Consider the following 19,992-nt stretch of genomic DNA (forward strand, 5'->3'; position numbering starts at 1 on the left):
AATTGTAACGAATTACCCAATATACTCTTCTCGGATATCGGCTAATGCCTTGATTTTTCCTTATTTTTTGGCTGGTTTAGATCCATAAATACCCAAGAAGGAAGGTCCAGAAACTTCACAGACGCCTAACCAGCCATGTTTGTCAAGCTTTCTGCTCTCCTAGTACTACTAGTACTTCTGGCACCCGCAGAAGCCCAAGACCTCAATTTCATCTACAATGATGGTTTCTCTAGCCGTTCTGGTCTTAATCTAAGTCTAGACGGCATAGCAGAGATCACACCAAAAGGTCTCTTGAAGCTTACGAACCGCACCAAAGAGAGAACTGACAGAACTGGTCATGCCTTCTACCCTAACCCGGTAACCTTCAAAAACTCAGAGAACGACTCCGCTTTCTCCTTCTCCACCACCTTTATCTTTGCCATCCAATCAGAGTACACTACTTTCAGCGGCCATGGAATGGCCTTTTTCATCGCTCCGACGAAAGGCCTCCCCGGAGCTACGTCGAGCCAGTACCTGAGCCTGTTCAACGTCTCCAACAATGGGAATTTCAGCAATCATGTTTTTGCTGTGGAGCTTGACACTATCCAGAACGCGGAATTCAGTGACATCAATGATAACCATGTTGGGATAGACATCAATGGCTTGCGCTCTGTCAAAGCTGCTCCAGCTGGTTATTTTGATGGTCAGTACTTCAAGAACCTGACTCTTATCAGTGGTAAAGAAATGAGAGTTTGGGTTGAATATGATGGTACCAAGAAGCAAATTGAAGTTACTATGGCTCCAATTGCTGTTGCAACTAAACCCCCAACTCCACTTTTGTTTTTGAAATATGACCTTACCCCAATTCTAAAAAAAACCATGTATGTTGGCTTTTCCGCTTCAACTGGTCCGTTCCTCACATCCCATTATGCAGTGGGTTGGAGCTTTAGGATGAATGGCCAAGCTCAAGACCTTATAGCTTCCAAACTTCCCAAGTTGCCTAGCATTGCAGGTAAAAAGAGGTCCATGCTTTTCACCTTTGGTGTGCCTCTGATTTCAGTGAGTTTGGTTTTGCTGGTGGTTTCGGGGATGCTTTATGTCATAAGTAGGAAGAGGAAGTTTGCAGAAGTGCTTGAAGATTGGGAGCTAGAGTATGGTCCTCAGAGGTTTAAATACAAAGAATTGTATATAGCCACCAAAGGGTTTAGGGAAAAGGAGCTTTTGGGAACTGGGGGATTTGGTAAAGTTTATAGAGGTTTATTACCCTCCTCTAAAATTGAGATTGCAGTGAAGAGGGTATCACATGAATCAACACAGGGGACGAAGGAATTTGTAGCAGAAATTGTTAGTATTGGCCGGCTTCGTCACCGGAATTTAGTACAACTGTTGGGATATTGCAGGTATGGTCTTCAAATTTTGATAATATATTCACCAAATTTCTCAAGTTCTCTGTTTTACTTCAGTACATTTTAGTAATTTTTTTTTTTCATACAACTCTCTTGATATTTATATTTCTGATGTTAAAATCCAGTGTTCAATGGCAATGATATATTGCTTACGTATTCTTCTCTAAAATCTTCAAGTCATATTATCACAACCTTAGTCCGGTGTTTTCACATCTCTCATGTAATCAAATTATGTATATTTAGATATGTTTGTCTCTCCATGTGCGAATTTTTGCCTAGATAAAGTGTTAATTTGCATTCCTTGACAATATAAACATTTTGAGACACTATAAGCATTTGTATACAAATATTTCCTTTAACACGGATGTTTAATGCCTTGCTTAGTTGCTTGCAGACGAAAAGGGGAGCTGCTTTTGGTCTATGACTACATGCCTAATGGAAGCTTGGACAAATGCCTCTTTGATCAACCTGAGGTGACCCTTAATTGGAGCCAGAGGTTTAAAGTCATCAAAGGTGTGGCTTCAGGGCTGTTCTATCTTCATGAAGAATGGGAACAGGTTGTGATTCATAGAGATGTGAAGGCCAGTAATGTGTTGCTAGATGGGGAATTGAATGGAAGGCTAGGGGATTTCGGGCTTGCAAGATTATACGACCATGGAACAGACCCTCAAACTACTCAGATAGTTGGAACACTCGGGTACCTAGCTCCAGAGTACACAAGAACAGGTCGGGCCACCACGAGCACCGACGTGTTTGCTTTTGGGGCATTTTTGCTCGAAGTTGCTTGCGGAAAAAGGCCAATTAAGACACAGGGTCCAGAAGATATGATTTTGGTTGCTTGGGTGTTTTCTTGTTGGAATAGAGGTAACATCCTAGAGGCAAGAGATCAAAGCCTTGGTACGGATTTTGTGGCCGAGGAAGTGGAGTTGGTGTTGAAGCTAGGGCTTTTGTGCTATAATTTGGAGCCAGTGGCAAGGCCAAGCATGCGACAAGTTGTTCAGTACTTGGCCGGTGATGTTGCTTTGCCGGAAGTGTCACTTCCCGGGTTTTCTTCTAATGGATTAACGATTGGACACCGTGAAGGTTTTGATGACTATGCTAAGTCGTATCAGTCTTCTTTAGGCAATAAGTTCTCCCATTCATCATATGTTCCAGAGTCGGCACTACTTTCAGGTGGTCGTTGATTCCAAGCAATAAGTATATATTCGTTCACAAACTTGGAATCAAAAGCCATACTACTTGCATATGTATACACCTCTGAAAGTTTATTATTTCTTATAGCCTTTTATGAGTAATGGGAAACCAATTGAAAATCTCCGCCGCACCTTCTCAACATTCATGTGTTACCGGCGTCTTTCTTTCCACCAAAATTTCACAGAAAAGCGGTGCTCTTGCTGAAACCTGGACTATTTGGTACAGTGTCTGCATGTTTCCCTAATTTGTATGCCTTTCTGAAGTTAGAATGCTTGTAATCTGTTCTTGCAGAAGTGTTCATCACAAGGGTTTTCTGATTTGTATTGTAGCTTACTAATATCTGGCTAATAAACCCTATATAAACCCCATATCATAGCTAATGTATATTCAGCCAACTGTACACTCCTTTATGAGTTTATGAACTCTAGCTAACTAATTTTGATTTTCTTTGCTGCCTGCATCCGCATCAATGATGTTCTGAATATCATTCTGTTCAAGCTCTCTCTTAAACCAATTTGTTGTGTTTTCTGCTTGCAACCTGCTTCTGAACATGTTCAATCTCCATGTCAAGTTTAGTTTAATTATCTGTTGCGTGGCATCATCACTGTGGATGATGTGGTGGTTAATATCGATTGTGGAATCGGTGTGGACTCTGAGAAAGTTGGACAAACACTATATATGTTCTAACGGCTTCATTGCATTCATTATAAGTCAACAAAATAAAAAAAAGTGTACAACCACCAACAAAATTCTGGATTTTAACTTGCTTTGCAGTGAATTGAATTGACAATGCCCAGAAAAGATGAAAATAAAATTAATAACTTCATTCATTGTATTGATGATTTACAGTAATCTCACTATGAGTATTATAAATCAAACCCAATACAGCATTCCATAACCCACTCCATCCCAATAGTATTGTTATCACATACAAGTTTCTAACTAGAAAGTTCTCAAGGCTAAGATACAGCTCCTGAAGAAGTTCCAAACTTAAAATCCAGTGTGCCCTGTAACTACAACATACAAGTTTCTGCTTTTATGAAACAAATAAACAAAGAATGGGAGATTAACCAGAGCCCCAGACAGACATGCAGAGAGCAATGGAAAGACTAGAGGCTCTCAACCGTTTTGAAATTATCATTTAAAACATGGAAACAACGTTGGCTGCACAGACTTGTACGTGTTCTACTCATCGGCTTGGGAGTCATATCTCAATCATTTTGTTTTGTACTGCTACTTAGCTTCTTGTTCAATAGTTCAGCTCGTAACGGGAAAGCAAGAAAACAATACATTTACCCTTCTTTCTTGCTACCTCTAATTCGACATATAGCTTGACATGTATGAATCCTGTGCCATGATCCTTTCTCTCCAAGGTATTTATCTTTAACTTTTCCCTCGTACGAAAGAACAAGAGAAAATGAAGAGAAGACATTAAAGAAAGGGAATACTTGTGTAAAAGAAGAAATGCCACAACATTAGTGAGACCAAACTTAATCTTGAACAAATACACAAACAAGAAACAACAACAATGTCAAGACGTTCCAATTTACAAGACTTGCCTAAGCTTCTGATTACACTTAAAACCAATGTACAACGATCCCATGCCACACATAATAAAAGCAAATGAGTATCAACAATTAATCATCATTAATTGAATTCATGTTAAACCATCATCATCATCATCATCATTATCAATAACCAGATTCAAATTCATGTTCAGTTTACACTGATATTGAATTGCTGAAGTATAGAATCATCTAAATGTTCATATCATTAATTGATGGCCTGAGTTAAGGTTAGATCATCTACTGAGCGTACTGAGTCCTAACATTAACAACACCAGTGGCATTCACAAATCAAACTCAAGAAAACAATTATTTCGATACTGAATCAAATTTAAACTGAATTCTTGATGATATATCTTGAGCTGGGACAAATTACTCACCTCCACTCACCCTCTTCGGAAGGAGACCAGTCAATGTCGTCTTTCTTAATGCAATTGAACATCAAAGCAGCCAAAGAAGGAAAAATACCAGCAAAAACCACCAATCACAAACCCGAATCATGTCTAAGGCCTTGTTTGCGTACACATCAAATAGGCTGAAGCCCATATTGGCAGCGGCTGCGAATTTGAGGTGGCGGTGTCCCAATCAGGTGACCTTTATTCTCCACTTCCCGTATCCATAATCAGAGCGAACATCTGAGGCGGTGTCCCAATCCACAGCCGCGTCGTGTAGTACCTGATCATTCCAATTCCAAGTTCCAGAACCTTCAATTCACTACAATTACGAATACCAGAGCTGAAAAAAACTAGGAAGAATTGAGAAGAGAATCAAACCCGTTGGTAAGGACGTCATGGTAAAGCCTCATGTTCGCGTTTGGCTCCGATCTCTGGAGACGTCTCGTCGAAGGCTCGCCGGATTGCTGGCACCGCTTCAAGAACTCGCCCACTAATCCCAAGGACGCGTCGTTCTTTGCCATTGACACTCTCGAGAAGAGATCTGTCTCTGTGGAGGAGAAGAATATAGAGACTAGAGAGAGAATTTGCTTCAAGGGCAAAATGGAATTCAGAAAAATTAAAAACTAACATTTTTTTCCGACAAAAACACTGATATTTTTTAACATCAAGTCAATATTCATAAATACTAAATTAATATTACTAACAACTTATTAGGGACCTTTTTATTAAGTGGGAAATTATGTGATATTTTTATCATTTCACAATCTAATATTACATTTTCCATCATTTTCATTTTTTTTTTTTAAGAAAATGAAAAAAATAGATAACATAAAAAGGTTATTGCAGAGAGAAAATTGGGGGTTGTGGGATCATTTCTTTTTAATTTTTTTAATAAAAATTTATTTGTAATTATTATATTCACCCTTGTTATTTAATTTATTCTCAAAGTTTTTTAATATCTTATGGTTAAATCTGTCAAAATTTTTGATTTTTTTTTTTGAAGGAAAGAAGACAAATTATATTAAGTGACACTTAAGAGTATATGGAGCGATGCAAAAGTATCGAAATAAAATAAAAAAAGGGACAATGATAAAAGAAGTCATTTTAAAGTACTTTATTATAATTCAGGTAACACAAATGTCCTCATGATAATTAAGGTCACCTTTTAACAATCTGACATTAAAAATAACAAAAATTACAACTCATGCCATTACCTCTCTCTTCCCCAATCTATTTCACGATATAATTAACCCTCTCTCTCTCAACTGACTTCACCGTCTTATCAAAAAAACAAAAAAAAAACTGACTTCACAGCCATGGCTTCTTCGACACCGCCAACGGCGTCTATGCCGTCGCCTGGTCTGAACCTCCGTCCAGCTCTAAAACCTTGCCCTCTCGCCGACCTGCAACCTCCTCCGCTCCCTCCACGAGCACACGCGCGAGGTTAGCTCCTCTGACTACAACCCCACGCACCGCTACTCGTTTCTCACAAGTCACGTGGGACAACACCGTGAAGCTCTGGACCGTTGACTGCCCCGCCTCCGTCAGCATTTTCAAGGAGCACGCCTACTGCGTCTACTCCATCGTCTTTGGTGTGAAAAGCTCGGAATCTCGTTCCAGTCGTCAATGGAGGCCTCCAAGACCTCCAGTACAACCTTGAGGAATGCTTTTGGTAATGTTTTCTCCTTCTTCATCCTCATCTTGATCGGCGTTCTCGCTTTTTTGATCCGTCTCTTCTCTGTATGCCTCCATGATCTTCAATTTTTCCAAAACCTTATCGTCTGTTACTGTTTATATTTAATGTTACTGGTATCGCTGCCTCGAAAATGCATTTATACTACAATATCTATTCGCTCATGGTCATGTAATTGTAGATTACTCAATGTTTGAATCATAGTGTTTACGTTTACCAAATCAATTGTGATTCGTTTTGGCTTAGTTTTGTAAAATGGAGATTTAGAATTGTGATTTATCCGTGATTTTACTGGTAATGCTCACGGTGTTGTTGCTTTGTGAAAATTAATCTACAGGTCCTAAATCACTGATATTCACAAGTTTGATCCTTATTTCAATTACAGAGTCACTCAGGTTAGTTTCGTTCTCTCATTTGACATCGATTGGCATCGGGTAACCTTCTATTGAATTAAGTCTGCTTGAAAGCTAGGAAGTTATTATCATATGGTGTATCGGTTTATCTCATCATATTGCAGTGATGCTAAGCTATATAGAAGATGACAGTCTTGTTTGTTAGTTTTAGTTTTTGATATCTATAGAAGAATGGGAGCATATAACTTGCATTCAAATATCTCATAGCTACTGATTTTGGCATTTGATAATTCCAGGAATTATAACTTCTGTTTTGTAGTTATGTTGGTAACTAAAGATGCAGATAAACTGTTTTTTTTTTCATGCTTCTCAATTTGGACATCTATTTTCTGAATGCTGTAGTAACATGTTGTTGGTGTTACTATTTGTAGGTTGCTTCAACAAGAACTTTGACTGGTGACCTTTCCAATCCATTGTTGGTTAAACCTCTTCAACCAGTTGTTGCGCCAGTGGCTACAGTAGCTCAGAAATCTGAAGCACCTGATCATCTTAATAATTTAGTTGGCGCTGGGTATCAATCATTTGAGAATGCTGTTTTGAAGAAACTTGCACAGGTTTGACTTTAATTTAACTAATTTTTATTCTACCTCATCAATTAGTGATGAGACTTCGTAAATTGAAGTAAATATACTTGTTTTTGTGTGATGACCTCTTTGTTTTAGAAACCTAAGTTAGATGTTTCTGTTATACAATTTTAAATATGTCTTCTTAAAGCAGATAAATATCACCAATTGGATTTATATGATATTATACTTGCATGTGGTATTTGTGTCAACCATTTTCCCCAGTTTTGATTTAAAAGGAGTATATGTCAACTTCTTGGAAAATGAAAGTTGTATGAAATTTTACACCGGCCACATTGAATAGGAAACTACTTTTTATCTTATTGCCCAGTTTCTATTAGATCGGTTTTAATCTTTTGTGGGTTTTTTGTGTACTCTAGTTTGCCCAGAAGCAAAAAATAATATTCAGAACTTAAGAAGCATGAAGGGATGGGTGATCTCAAAAGCAAAGTTCATGATCTCAATGGTTTCAGTGTATAGGTAAGCAAGAGCTATACCTCTTATTATATCTCTTTTTTGGCATTTCCATTTTCATGCTAGTTTGTATCGTTGTCACTTTACTTTCTGAACAATAAGGAATGCTTTCCTACTGCTTTTTGAAAGTGCATGAAAGCACATTCTAATGAAGTACGAATATGCTTTTGCCAAGGGTGATCTAGACCACATGGCAAGTGAACTCTATAGACACCCATTTGATTGGAGCCAAATTGTTTTTGTTTTTTGGGTTAAGGAAGCAAAGGTTTCCTTGAAAGGATTTTTGGACCTTAAATTTCTCTAATCGAATCGACCGTTTTGTGAAATTGTATCAATAGAGACTTACAGCCCCAGCTGATATCGGTTTGTTGTTGGATATGCAGGGAATTGCTGTGGAGTTTCTCTCTCAACTATCTCAAGATAGCGCAGAGGAAGAACTATTGGTGTTAACAGTGTTGAATAGTAGTGAACTCTATAGACATCCATTTGATTGGAGCCAAATTGTTTTTGTTTTTTGGGTTAAGGAAGCAAAGGTTTCCTTGAAAGGATTTTTGGACCTTAAATTTCTCTAATCGAATAAACCGTTTTGTGAAATTGTATCAATAGAGACTTACAGCCCCGGCTGATATCGGTTTGTTGTTGGATATGCAGGGAACTGCTGTGGAGTTTCTCTCTCAACTATCTCAAGATAGCGCAGAGGAAGAACTCTTGGTGTTAATAGTGTTGAATAGTATTAGATACTAGGCATCAGTTCCAGTAAGGGTGGTTGTTCTATACATTTTATATTTCATATTTACAGATGAAATTCTATCAGCCATAACCATTTGTACCGAGGGAGGTGACATTTAGAGCCCCTTGCACATTATCATTTTAGGCTTGTAATTTGTATCAAATAACAAATTACTGGTGTTTTCTTATTTTATCCAAAAAAAAAAAAGGTCTTGATGCTCATTATGTTGGCGATCAGGACTTGTGGGATTGAGTGTTTTGTTAAATTATTGCTCCTATAGCTCATAACGTTTAGTATTCGTATTATGAAATCACATCTAGGCCAGGTCCCTGTTATACATTTAATACACATGTCAAGTTACTGGCCAAGTCACATTGCATGTCAGTGGCTAGTAACTTGATCAGTGACCATGTCACTGTTAGATACTTATACTCATGTCACTGACTAAGTCACTGGCCAGGTCAGGTTCCTAGTTAATGAGGTCACTTTTAAGCCCAAGTCACTGGCCAAGTTACTAGCCATGTCACAGTCATGAATATATCACTGATTAAGTTACTAGCCAAGTCACATTGCATGTCACTATCAGTGTTAATCTCAAGTCACTGACCATGTCACTGTCAATTACTGGTCAAGTCATTGGCTAAGTCACTGTTAATCTCTGGCCAAGTCACTGACAAGATCAAGTCCCTATTTAGTGAGGTCACTGCCCAAGTTATTGTTAACCTCAAGTCATTGGCTATGTGATTAACAGTGACTTGGCTATTAACTTGTGACTTGACTACTGACAGTTACTTGGTTAGTGACATGGTTAGTTACTTGGTTAGTGACATGTGATTAACAGTGACTTGGCTATTAACTTGTGACTTGGCTACTGACAGTTACTTGGTTAGTGACATGGTCAGTTACATAGTTAGTGACATGTGATTAACAGTGACTTGACCATTAACTTATGACTTGGCTACTGACAATTACTTGGTTAATTAGTGATATGGTCAGTTACTTGGTTAGTAACATTGTCAGTTACTTGGTTAGTAACATGTGATTAACAGTGACTTGGCTACTGACAGTTACTTGGTTAGTGACATGGTCAGTTACTTAGTTAGTGACATGGTCAGTTACTTGGTCATTGACATGGTCAGTTACTTGGTTAGTGACATGTGATTAACAGTGACTTGGCTATTAACTTGTGACTTGGCTACTGACAGTTACTTGGTTAGTGACATGGTCAGTTACTTGGTTAGTGACATGTGATTAACAGTGGCTTAGCTATTAACTTGTGACTTGGCTACTGACAGTTACTTGGTTAGTGACATGGTCAGTTACTTGGTTAGTGATATGTGATTAACAGTAACACTGACCATGTCACTAGGCAAGTTACATGTCACTGTAACCTCAGGTCGCTGACTATGATCGTGATCATGTAACTGTCAAAATCACTGACCAAGTAACTATCAATGACATGTGACTCATCAAGTCACTTTCAATCACCACTTATCAAGTCACTGATCGGGTCACATTACATGTCAGCTAAAACAAACTTGTATGATGACATGAATAAAAAACATAGATTAACTGTGAACATATAGGAGTGTTATGAGTCTTAACTCTTAAAAATAGCAGAGCTACATCTATTATTGAATAAAGGAAATAAAACAAGAGGTTGGCTGCAAATGATATAAATATTGCACATATGCAGCTAGGTTGAGTAAACATCTTTTCATTGGCCAAATACAATGGAAGTAAGTGTTGAGTGAGCCTAGATGTCACCAAGTATGAAGAAAACCATTCGGGTACAACTATCACACAAGGAGATCGTGGAATCATGATCAAAAGAAACTTCACAATTTGATTGGCCAGAGCCTTTGAAGTACTCTTCTTCTGCTACCAATGAGTTACTCTCAAAAGTTGAATTTTTAAAGTTCTGATGCATCAGGTGGCTCAGAGAATTTGAATTGTCTCTGTGGAAGGAAGTAGTCATCATGAATGGTTTTAATCCACTGTAGCCCTTCATTTCTTCACCAATCACAGATTTGACAATGATAGGGACAATCGGTGATGACACTGACTTGATTCTCTGCTTCTTAGGCTTGTGTTCCTGCTGGTGACCTGGTAGAAAACTTCCCACCATAACCTGATTTATCAGAAAAACAGAATATTAGATTATATGATAAAGATTAGTAAAATTAACATTAATGTGTAGAACTAATAAAAAAAATTAGATTGATTTTGTAGTGGTCAGAAATGCGCTTTCGTAGTTGATAGTAAAACAAAAGATAAACTCGACCAGAATAACTCTATTAACACACTATTTTGGCCTCACTCCTCTTCTTTAGAGAAGAATCAACACAATGAATTAGTGATTTTCTAGCAATAACAGAATATCAATAAGCAACTCCTATATCCCAATGATAAAAGAACTCATAATTCATTTAGTTACAACTGTTTTAATCACCATTGTGTCAAACTAGCGGCAGGTACTAACATTTTACCAAAAGATTTCATCATTACTTAGTCATTCAGCAGTAAATATGCTAAGATAATAAAAGTAGAATACTTTTATGAGTTCATCATACCCACTCTGGCTTCCATGACCTCCATTTGGGTTAAGAGTTAAGACGGAGTACCCCACATGGTAAGTTCAGGTCATCAGGAAACTACAAACAAGGACAAATAAACATAAGAGATATGCGCTCAAGTAACAAAACATCAAAATGGAAGAAGAGAAAAGAGTACTGCCTCTGGAATAACTTCACAAAATTACAAGTGTACTCTGTAGTACAGAGAAAAAACTTTGTGCTTACTTTCAAGATCAAGATGGCAGCAAAACGTCACTACTCAATCTTTCTCCACGCTACCATTCCAGAGCAATTTTTATCGAAGAGATCAAGAATTATCAAATTCTTTAGTCACTTCTCCAAAGTTATATTAAAGCAGCAAAAGTAGCAAACAAACCTGGCATTCCACTCTGCAGTCATTGCTCCCCTAGGCCTCTATACAGTGATCTAGATGATGAGAACAAAGCAAAACAAAATCAGAGAAGGTACTTTGCGAATAAAGGGAAACAAAATAATGGTTTGAACCAAAGCCAATGGGTCATATTGGACTGAAAATAAAAGGGCAAAGATAATAACCAATCAGCTAAAATGGCACTTTTGAGAAATAAACAAATTGATGGCGAAACCAGAACTCTAAGAATTTAGTGGCAGTAGTAACCACCATGATTCTTGAACCCAGTGTGTTGGATCATGTATGCGTACTACCTTACTGCTTCCATGAATTTAGTACACATAAGACTAAGCTTGAACAGACATAACATTACAACAATCTTTTTCACATTAACAGATGCAACTATTTTTCCATTTATCATATAATGCCGCTCTTCATATTCTGGCCTTTGGAACCTAGGAGTAACTACCTGCTCACTCTACCAGAAACATCAGTTTGAGGCAAACTTAAAACTTTTTAGGAACCAAACTTAAACTTTTCAATGGGTATCTAAAAGAGGCTTGACTTTAGATAATACAAAAAGAATCACCAAAAGAAAAAAAAGAAAAAAACACAGACATGAGGTAACTCAAAAGACGAAGTCTTACAGCATCCTTAAATGCAATAAAAGCATCCTTTGGAGAGTATGCGTACGTCGTTCCACTATCCAAGACAGTTCCACGCTTTTCATCAAACACCTTTGGGCAAAACTTCAAAGCCTTTCCAGCCACATGTATCTCCATCAATTCAATATTGTAATATGGACTGTTGCCCCAAAAATAAAGTGTATATGTGAGATGAAGAAAACACATTACTCAATAAAACAAACTAAATTAAAGGCATTATGAAAGTATGTACCTGCGAAAAGGATCCAAATGGGGGAGCACCATATCCCAGGGGGATTTAATCCCACCTAGAATCATAACGCCCCCACCTACACCCATTCCTCCATAACACATAAAAATGAATCACTGATAACCCTTATCAACAAGCTGGTCCATGACGTAAGCTAAACACGACCCAAACCCATTATGCCATCGGTACGTTGGCTGTAAAGATCACCAGCTTCAATATTCTTGCAACCAAAAACAGCATGATAGGACACAAGTGCACTCTCATTGCCAAAAGAAATGACATCCTCGCCAAGCACACCACTGCTGGAGCTCTGCTCAGCATAGCGCCTCTCATAAGTGCATTGATTTCCTTTATCGTCACAGTTGCAATTGATATTACACTTTACAGGTTGGTACGTGCTGGATCAATCGGGTTGAAACCTGGGGTCCTGCATAGCAACAATTGTTCAGCTTGCACGAATATGAACTAATACTAATAATATCAACCATCCAAAACAAAAGCAGAATGCCATAAGAATAAAAAAAAAATTACAGCTTTGAAAAACAAGTTCAATAATTCCCTAGACCATTTGATGCAGAAAAATAACAGCAGAATTACAAAAACATAATTTTTCTGGCTCTAAACAAAAGAAATGAAGGAAACACAGCTAAACTAGTGAATCTGATTTTGAATTCTTTTGGTTCCTACCTTCTTGTCAAAAGCTTCATACTTAATTTTAATCAAGTACAATAATCGCTAAGCTCTTATTAAATGACCCTTAACCATCTTAATAATCACAAAAGTAACTAAGTTATTGACTAATTCAAGCATGGAAATGAAGCCGAATCTGATGGTTATCGGATGCTTCACAGTCAGAGCAAGGCACATAAGTGACTAGTACTTTCCGTATCCACAATCAGAACGAACATCTGAGGCAGTGTTCCAATCCACAACCGCGTCGTGTAGTACCTGATTCCAATTCCAAGTTCCAAAACCTTCAGTTCACTACAACTACAAATACCAAAGGTGAAAAAAAAAAAAAAAAAAGCTAGGGAGAATTGAGAAGAGAATCAAACCCGTTGGTAAGGAGCCTCATGTGAGCGTTTGGCTCCGATCTCTGGAGACGTCGACCATTGAAGGCTCGCCGGATTGCTGACACTGCTTTAAGAACTCATCCACTGATCCCAACGATGCATCGCTCTTCGCCATTGACACTCTCGAGGTCTATAAGTGGATGACGCTCTCGGGAACGACCGCTCCATTTTCAACATTTTCCAAGCTTGAAATTGATTTCAAATCCAAATGACGTCCTGCTCCGGATGAGAGGCAACGGTAGAGAAACAGAGCTTTGTCTTCTTCAACTCGACTTCTTCTCCTCCACGCCCTTGGCTTTCTACAGCACGGCGTCTTCATCGTTGGACCGGAGCTTGGGTAGAGAGAGAGAAAGAGAGAGGATTTGAGCTTTAAAGTTATAAACGTATATTAGCCTTTTAAGGGCAGAATCGGAATCAGAAACATTAAAAACTGACCTTTTTAAACATCACTTCATTATTTATAAGGATTAAATTAATATTACTAACAATTTATTATGGATCATTTTATCAAGTGGGAAACTTGGTGATGTTTTTATCATTTCACTCTCTAAACTGACCTTTTCCATCATTTCCTTATAAAAAAAAGCATAACAAAATGCACAAACGCATCTATAATGAAAAAAGAATAATAAAAGATAACAAGATGCATAGAAACATCTGAATGAGAGGTAATCAGGATGTGACTTGATGCCTAACGACATTGCTACACTGCATATTTCACGAAAGCAGTGTAAATATAATTGTAACCGTAATAATATAGATATATAGCCCTTCTATTAAGGGATCCATTTTTTCGGATATATATAGCCCTTCTATTAAGGGATTCTTTTTATTTTTTTATTTTTATTTTTTTTTAAAAGATCTCTTGTATGACTCACTTTTCGATCACATATTGTTATCTCAACTGTTCAGTTTTTAGGTCTCAATGTGTAGATCACTTTTGCAAATTTTGAACCAAATTGATGACCGTTAAGGTATCAAATTGGATTAAATCAATGGATGAATCCTTCATGTTTATAATTAGCTAAAAATACGCAGAATTGATCTGCTCATATAGATCTAACAACTAAATGATGAAGATGTTGATAAATGATTGAAAAGTTTGTAAAATAATCAATCCCTTGAAATGGCGGAAAAAGGAATTCATCACTAGAAGGGCTATATATATCTCCTTTTTGGGACCCACTTTTTTATCATATATCAGTATTTCGACCATTCAGTTCTTAGGATTCCTTAATAGATCATTTATGCATATTTTTAGACAAATTGATGACCGTTAAGATAACAAAATATATTAAATTGATGGACAAACCAAACTTGTCCAACCGAAACCGTTTGTGTTTACAATTGTAAATCACGCTTAAGGATGTCTTAATGATTATCAACTTGGCTGGAAATGTATAGAAGTGATGTAATCATACAGACCTAAAAACTAAACAGTCGAGATGTCGATATGTGATGGAAAAATTGTTCTGACAAGCGATCATTTAAAATGACAAACAAAATGGATCATAAATATATGAAATATAAGGAGCTTTTCTAATAAAGACCACTAAAATGAATATTAGTTTATGACTTTCTAATCAACAGTTTGGGAAATTCATTTTTCCATTACATTAAGGCAAATCAACCGTTAGATACTTAGATGTTTATTTATGCATCAATAGATCACTTTTGAAAATTTTCTTCCAAATTGTTAATCGTTAAGGTACCGAATTAGATCAAATTAATGAACGAACCAAATATGTCAAACATGAACCATTCATGTTCATAATTGATAAATCACGATTATGAATGTCTTCAATTTGGTTGAAAAATTGCATAAATGATCTATACATAAATATCTAAACATCTAACGATTGACTTGCGGAAATGTTATCAAAAAGTGAGTCTAACACAAAAGTCATCAACTAATCCTCATTTTAGTGGTCCTCATTAAAAGGGCTCCTCTGAAATACAATCGAGAATATCACAAATGTCTCTCAATTTTTACTTGTTTAATACTTTGGTCACTCGTTTTTTAAATATATCTCTTTGGTCACTCAACTTTAACTCCGTTATTGACTTTAGTCACTTTTTTATTTTTTCTGTTACAAAAGAATTTTTTCGCCACAATATCAAAGATACTTTCATCCACCCAGCATTAAATGAGAAGTTTGAATTGGATTGATTGGAAAAAGTGACTAAAGCGAGATTTGGCAAAATTGCCCTCTAAAAAAAGCATATTAAAAAAATATTGTCTATTTAACTGAGATTTTAACGAAGGATTTAGCAAAGTAAATAAAGTGATTGACATAGTAATAATTAAGTGACTAAAGTGTTATATATGAAAATTGAGTGACCAAACTGTCAAATGAGTTATAGTTAAGTGATCATTTGTGATATTCTCCATTTGTGCATTGCAATTTATCTTTGAAATTAAGATTTGAATTGCTTCCCAATCCATTAGCAAATAGAGGTGCCCTACTAAGCGGAGGCTTAAGGCGTATTACAAATACTTGACCATGCCACTACGATCGCGTCACCCGCCAAGTGTTTCATCATGCAATCATTCATTTTGATCATTAAATCTCTCGCTCTAATATTACGATTTATCTGGTGTTAGAATGCAAACAAATTAAGAAAAAAACTAAGCATGTGATTGTGAGAGCTCGTTGAAATGAACGAGGAGTAGTGGCGTAGCCAGAAATATGAATTTGGAGGGTCATTTTTAAATCATAATGATTAATATATTAAACAAAAATATAATTTTATCAAATAACATAAAATCGCATACGTTTATTGTTAAAAAAATAATTTAAATATACTAGTTTATATATCATTCTTTTGATAAAAGAAAATCATAAATTATTAATATACTCAAACATAACAAATATCTTCAAACCAATTATAATTGTTTACGACGATTGCCCTTAATTATTTTGAACTCCATACATGGTGGTTTCATCATCAATACAAGCAAATATATCTTTCCCAATGTATGTAATGATACTGCCACTCATCCACATACCTTCCATTTGGTTTCGAAAATCACTATTTACGATCTTCATGGTACAATAAATTAAATTAACTAATCTCTAAAAAAATTTAAACTTTGTAATAAATTAAAGAAATTTCTTTAATTGAAGTGATTTATTAACAAGGTAACAAATCTTACTCTCTAGTTGATTTCACGTCTTGCCGTTCGTCGGAGAGAAAATTGAGAAAGACAAAAGACGAATTCTTTGGGAAATATAGTTAACAGCATAGAAATATGACCAGGAGAAAGGATTATTTAAAAAAAAAAAAAGGGAAATGATGGAAAATGTCACATTAGAGAGTGAAATGATAAAAAGATCATCTAGTTTCCCACTTGATAAAAAGGTCCATAATGAATTGTTAATAATATTAATTTAGTCCTTATGAATAATAGAATGATGTTAAAAAAGGTCAGTTTTTAATTTTTTTGATTCTGATTCTGTCCTTAAAAGGTAAATAAACGTTTATAACTGTTTATTCAAAATCTTAGATCTCTCGATCAGAAATCCCAAAATCTAAAAAGTTTGATTCGATTTTGATCGTAGTTTCTCTCTCTGATTTGATTCAAATTTCAATTGGTTCAGATCGAAGGTGCTGCAGCTTCTGTTCATTGACGACTATGCCTCCTCCAGCCAAATTGATTAACCACCGCTGCGCCGCTAGCTTCCGACTGCTCTTGGTCCATTGGCGTCCAGTGGCTTTTTTGTTTTTGCTTTCGTTATGGTTTTCACCGGCTCCAGCGACTCACCGGTGGTGTGTCCGGACTGGGACAGTGGCTTCATCGTGGAGATCGGCAACCCGTCCTGCTCCGTCCATGTGGATTCATGCCGCAAGGGGAGTTCCGCTGCTGCGATGTACATGATCGGAGCCAACAACCGCTCCGGTTTCAATCATGATCTCTGATGAGAGCTTGGAACTGATTGCCAAGTATTTCAAGAATTTCAATCTCTTTGTGCTTTCGTCCTGTGATGGATTCGGTACCGATGGCCTTGCCTCCATTGCGGCTAATTGCAGGTTCATCTCTCTGCTGGTATGGATATCTATTGCACTGTGTTTGCTGATGTTCATCACTCTCTCTCTCTCTCCCTCTCTCTCTCTCTCTCTCTGTGTGAATGTGATTGAGGCTGATTTGATTTGATTGGAGCTGGTTTGTGTGTGAATGTGATTGAGGCTGATTTGATTTGATTGGAGCTGGGTTGTGCTGATTTAGTTGCTAGGGTTTTGGGATTTAACTATTGATGTTTTACGTTTGTAGAATTCAAAAAGTACACATACACGCTTGACTAGTAGAGAAAGTTATTGCTCACCATTACTGGATACCATCACATTTCAACAGTACCTGGAAAGTTATTGTTCAATTTGTTGTTACAATTGTGTTCTTAGCTCAGATAGTTGATTTTTTGGTCATACTGTGCTTGATTCGTAGTTTGGACTTCGTTTTTTATTGTTTTACTTCTCGTCAAGCTTCAGATAGATCTATGAGTTTGTGAAGTTTATAGTCTCTGTTCAGATCTGGTAGTTAGCTCACTAGGAATTGCTGGCTTTAGGAGCCAGCTTTTGAATAGTAGATGTACTCTGGGAGGTTTTGACTGTTATAAAAAGTGATTGATGAGTTCATGTGATCTGATCTGATTGCAGCTTCCGAGTGTTGAGATTAATCCGCAATTCATAACATTTACGCATGTTACTATGGAGTCCAATAAGTACACATGTGTTCGAGAAACAACGCTGCAGAATAGTATTGTGATTATTGAAATGAGTGTGCCGAATCAACGCCGACTTTGCACCTATGAATCCAAACTCCTAAATCCTTGCTTTGAAAGGTAGGTTTTAACTTATGACTTCGTATTGACATTGATAACTGGTCATGCTTAGCCTTTTGGTATTGATCTTAATATGCTTCTGCTTCAACTTGTTGAACCTCAGTTTACTTAATTATAAGTGCATGACTTGTAGTTGTAATTCAACTTTCTATTACAAGTGTTACATTTAGTGGAACCATCTGCAACTATTATATGCAGTTGAAGTGTTAGCATTATTTAAATTTCTGGTTTGTTCTTGCATCTAGCTTAAATGAGATACTTCTGACGCCTTGCACTTATAAAGCAGGGCTTGACAAAATAGAAAGTATCAGCAGGTGAGAGCTGATAAATATAGCTATGTCTGAAATCCAGACATGCCTTAACTACATTGAAAATATCACAATAGATGAGTAATAGAAAAATGTCTGTGTTGAGGTTCTTAACAAGACCCATTCAGATGTTGAGTTCTGATAGCAATGCTGCTTTAATGCATTTTCATTTAAGCACCATTTAAAACCAATTGCCATTGAAATGTCATTACCTGTTCTCCACATAATTTTGGCCTTTCTATGGACAGATTGTGCTTGTTTGGTGTTAGTTTTGTTCTTGTTCCTGTACTATTATTTTCTGCAGCAGTTTTGTTGTTAAAAGAGTAAGGTTGAGCTGAGTTGGGGAACTTGAGTTGGATGAATAGTGTATGCATACTCCACAACCACCGTACTTTTTATTATATTTAGTGGGCTTGTTTAGTACTTTTTTGTACCTTGTAGTTTCAGCATGTTTCTGGGAATAGTTGGTAATTTTAACTTGCCATCATATGCAGTGATAAAGTCTCTCTGCAGACTCTGAAGGCGAGTGATTGGCATCTTGAAGGAGCATTTGATATATTCCACAGCCAGCCTCAGATTCAAGCACATACTGATTCTAGACATTTGGAGAAACTATACAATAGATATAAAGGCAAGTTATGTCCTGCCACTTGGTGTTTTCCTGAATCAATATTTTATCCTTTTGCTGCACCTTCATAATAGATCAAGAAGACCCAGATGTAAACCAGTTTATATTCTCACAATTGTGCAATGTCAGTCTAAATTTGTATCAAAATCCTCATACGAGTTTGGATTCAGTCCTAATCCTATAGTAGCGATCATTATGGATTTCCAAAACTGTTTTGAACTTTATTTAATAAAAGAGAGATCAATGGAATTGATTTTCATGAAGTATTTTCATCAACTATGTTATTATGTGCTGCTCAAGGACCAAGAGTGACTTTGATTTGGGTATGCTTTATTTGTTAAGTCACGGATCATGTCACTGTCAATCCCTAACCAAGTCAGTGTTAACCTCAAGTCACTGGCAAAGTTACTGGCCACGTCACTATTAACCTCAAGTCACTGGCCATGTCACAATCATGCACATGTCACTGTTAATTACATGTCACTAACTAAGTAACTGACCATGTCACTAATCAAGTAACTGTCAGTAGCCAAGTCATAAGTTAATAGCCAAGTCACTGTTAATCACATGTCACTAACTAAGTAACTGACCATGTCACTAACCAAGTAACTATCGGTAACCAAGTCACAAGTTAATAGCCAAGTCACTGTTAATCACATGTCACTAACCAAGTAACTGATCATGTCACTGACCAAGTCACTGTTAATCACATGTCACTAACTAAGTAACTAACCATGTCACTAACCAAGTAACTATCAGTAGCCAAGTCACTGTTAATCACATGTCACTGACCAAGTAACTGACCATGTCACTAACTAAGTAACTGACCATGTCACTAACCAAGTAACTGTCAATAGCCAAGTCACAACTTAATAGCCAAGTCACTGTTA

The 19,992-nt window shown here is 36.8% G+C and overlaps 2 protein-coding genes, 2 long non-coding RNA genes and 1 pseudogene across 5 annotated transcripts; 3 read left to right on the top strand and 2 right to left on the bottom strand.

The window, feature by feature from the left end:
- On the top strand, positions 1 to 2,728 carry LOC112193633 (L-type lectin-domain containing receptor kinase IV.1). The gene is made up of 2 exons (XM_024333842.2): positions 1 to 1,379; positions 1,780 to 2,728. Exons 1-2 carry the CDS (start codon positions 136 to 138, stop codon positions 2,567 to 2,569), a joined length of 2,034 nt encoding a protein of 677 aa, XP_024189610.1. The 5' UTR covers positions 1 to 135; the 3' UTR covers positions 2,570 to 2,728.
- Positions 2,729 to 3,382: 654 nt separating this feature from the next.
- LOC112192755 lies at positions 3,383 to 5,151 on the bottom strand. Its single transcript, XR_002933594.2, has 2 exons — positions 4,918 to 5,151; positions 3,383 to 4,819 (listed from the first exon to the last, which is right to left on the bottom strand). It is a non-coding gene; the product is annotated as an uncharacterized LOC112192755 (long non-coding RNA).
- Positions 5,152 to 5,810: 659 nt separating this feature from the next.
- Positions 5,811 to 8,660, top strand: LOC112193275. Of its 2 annotated transcripts, XR_005808501.1 has the most exons (6): positions 5,811 to 6,211; positions 6,570 to 6,627; positions 7,017 to 7,199; positions 7,589 to 7,688; positions 8,066 to 8,215; positions 8,334 to 8,660. It is a non-coding gene; the product is annotated as an uncharacterized LOC112193275 (long non-coding RNA). The 2 variants fall into 2 exon arrangements; XR_002933820.2 differs by having other exon boundaries at positions 8,066 to 8,660.
- Positions 8,661 to 9,951: 1,291 nt separating this feature from the next.
- On the bottom strand, positions 9,952 to 13,440 carry LOC112194133 (annotated as a pseudogene).
- Positions 13,441 to 16,812: 3,372 nt separating this feature from the next.
- On the top strand, positions 16,813 to 19,374 carry LOC112192994 (transport inhibitor response 1-like protein Os04g0395600). The gene is made up of 3 exons (XM_024332976.2): positions 16,813 to 17,373; positions 17,982 to 18,166; positions 18,969 to 19,374. Exons 1-3 carry the CDS (start codon positions 17,236 to 17,238, stop codon positions 19,171 to 19,173), a joined length of 528 nt encoding a protein of 175 aa, XP_024188744.1. The 5' UTR covers positions 16,813 to 17,235; the 3' UTR covers positions 19,174 to 19,374.
- Positions 19,375 to 19,992: the final 618 nt, after the last annotated feature.

This window comes from Rosa chinensis, chromosome 3, assembly GCF_002994745.2.
Source record: "Rosa chinensis cultivar Old Blush chromosome 3, RchiOBHm-V2, whole genome shotgun sequence".
NCBI lineage: Eukaryota > Viridiplantae > Streptophyta > Magnoliopsida > Rosales > Rosaceae > Rosa > Rosa chinensis.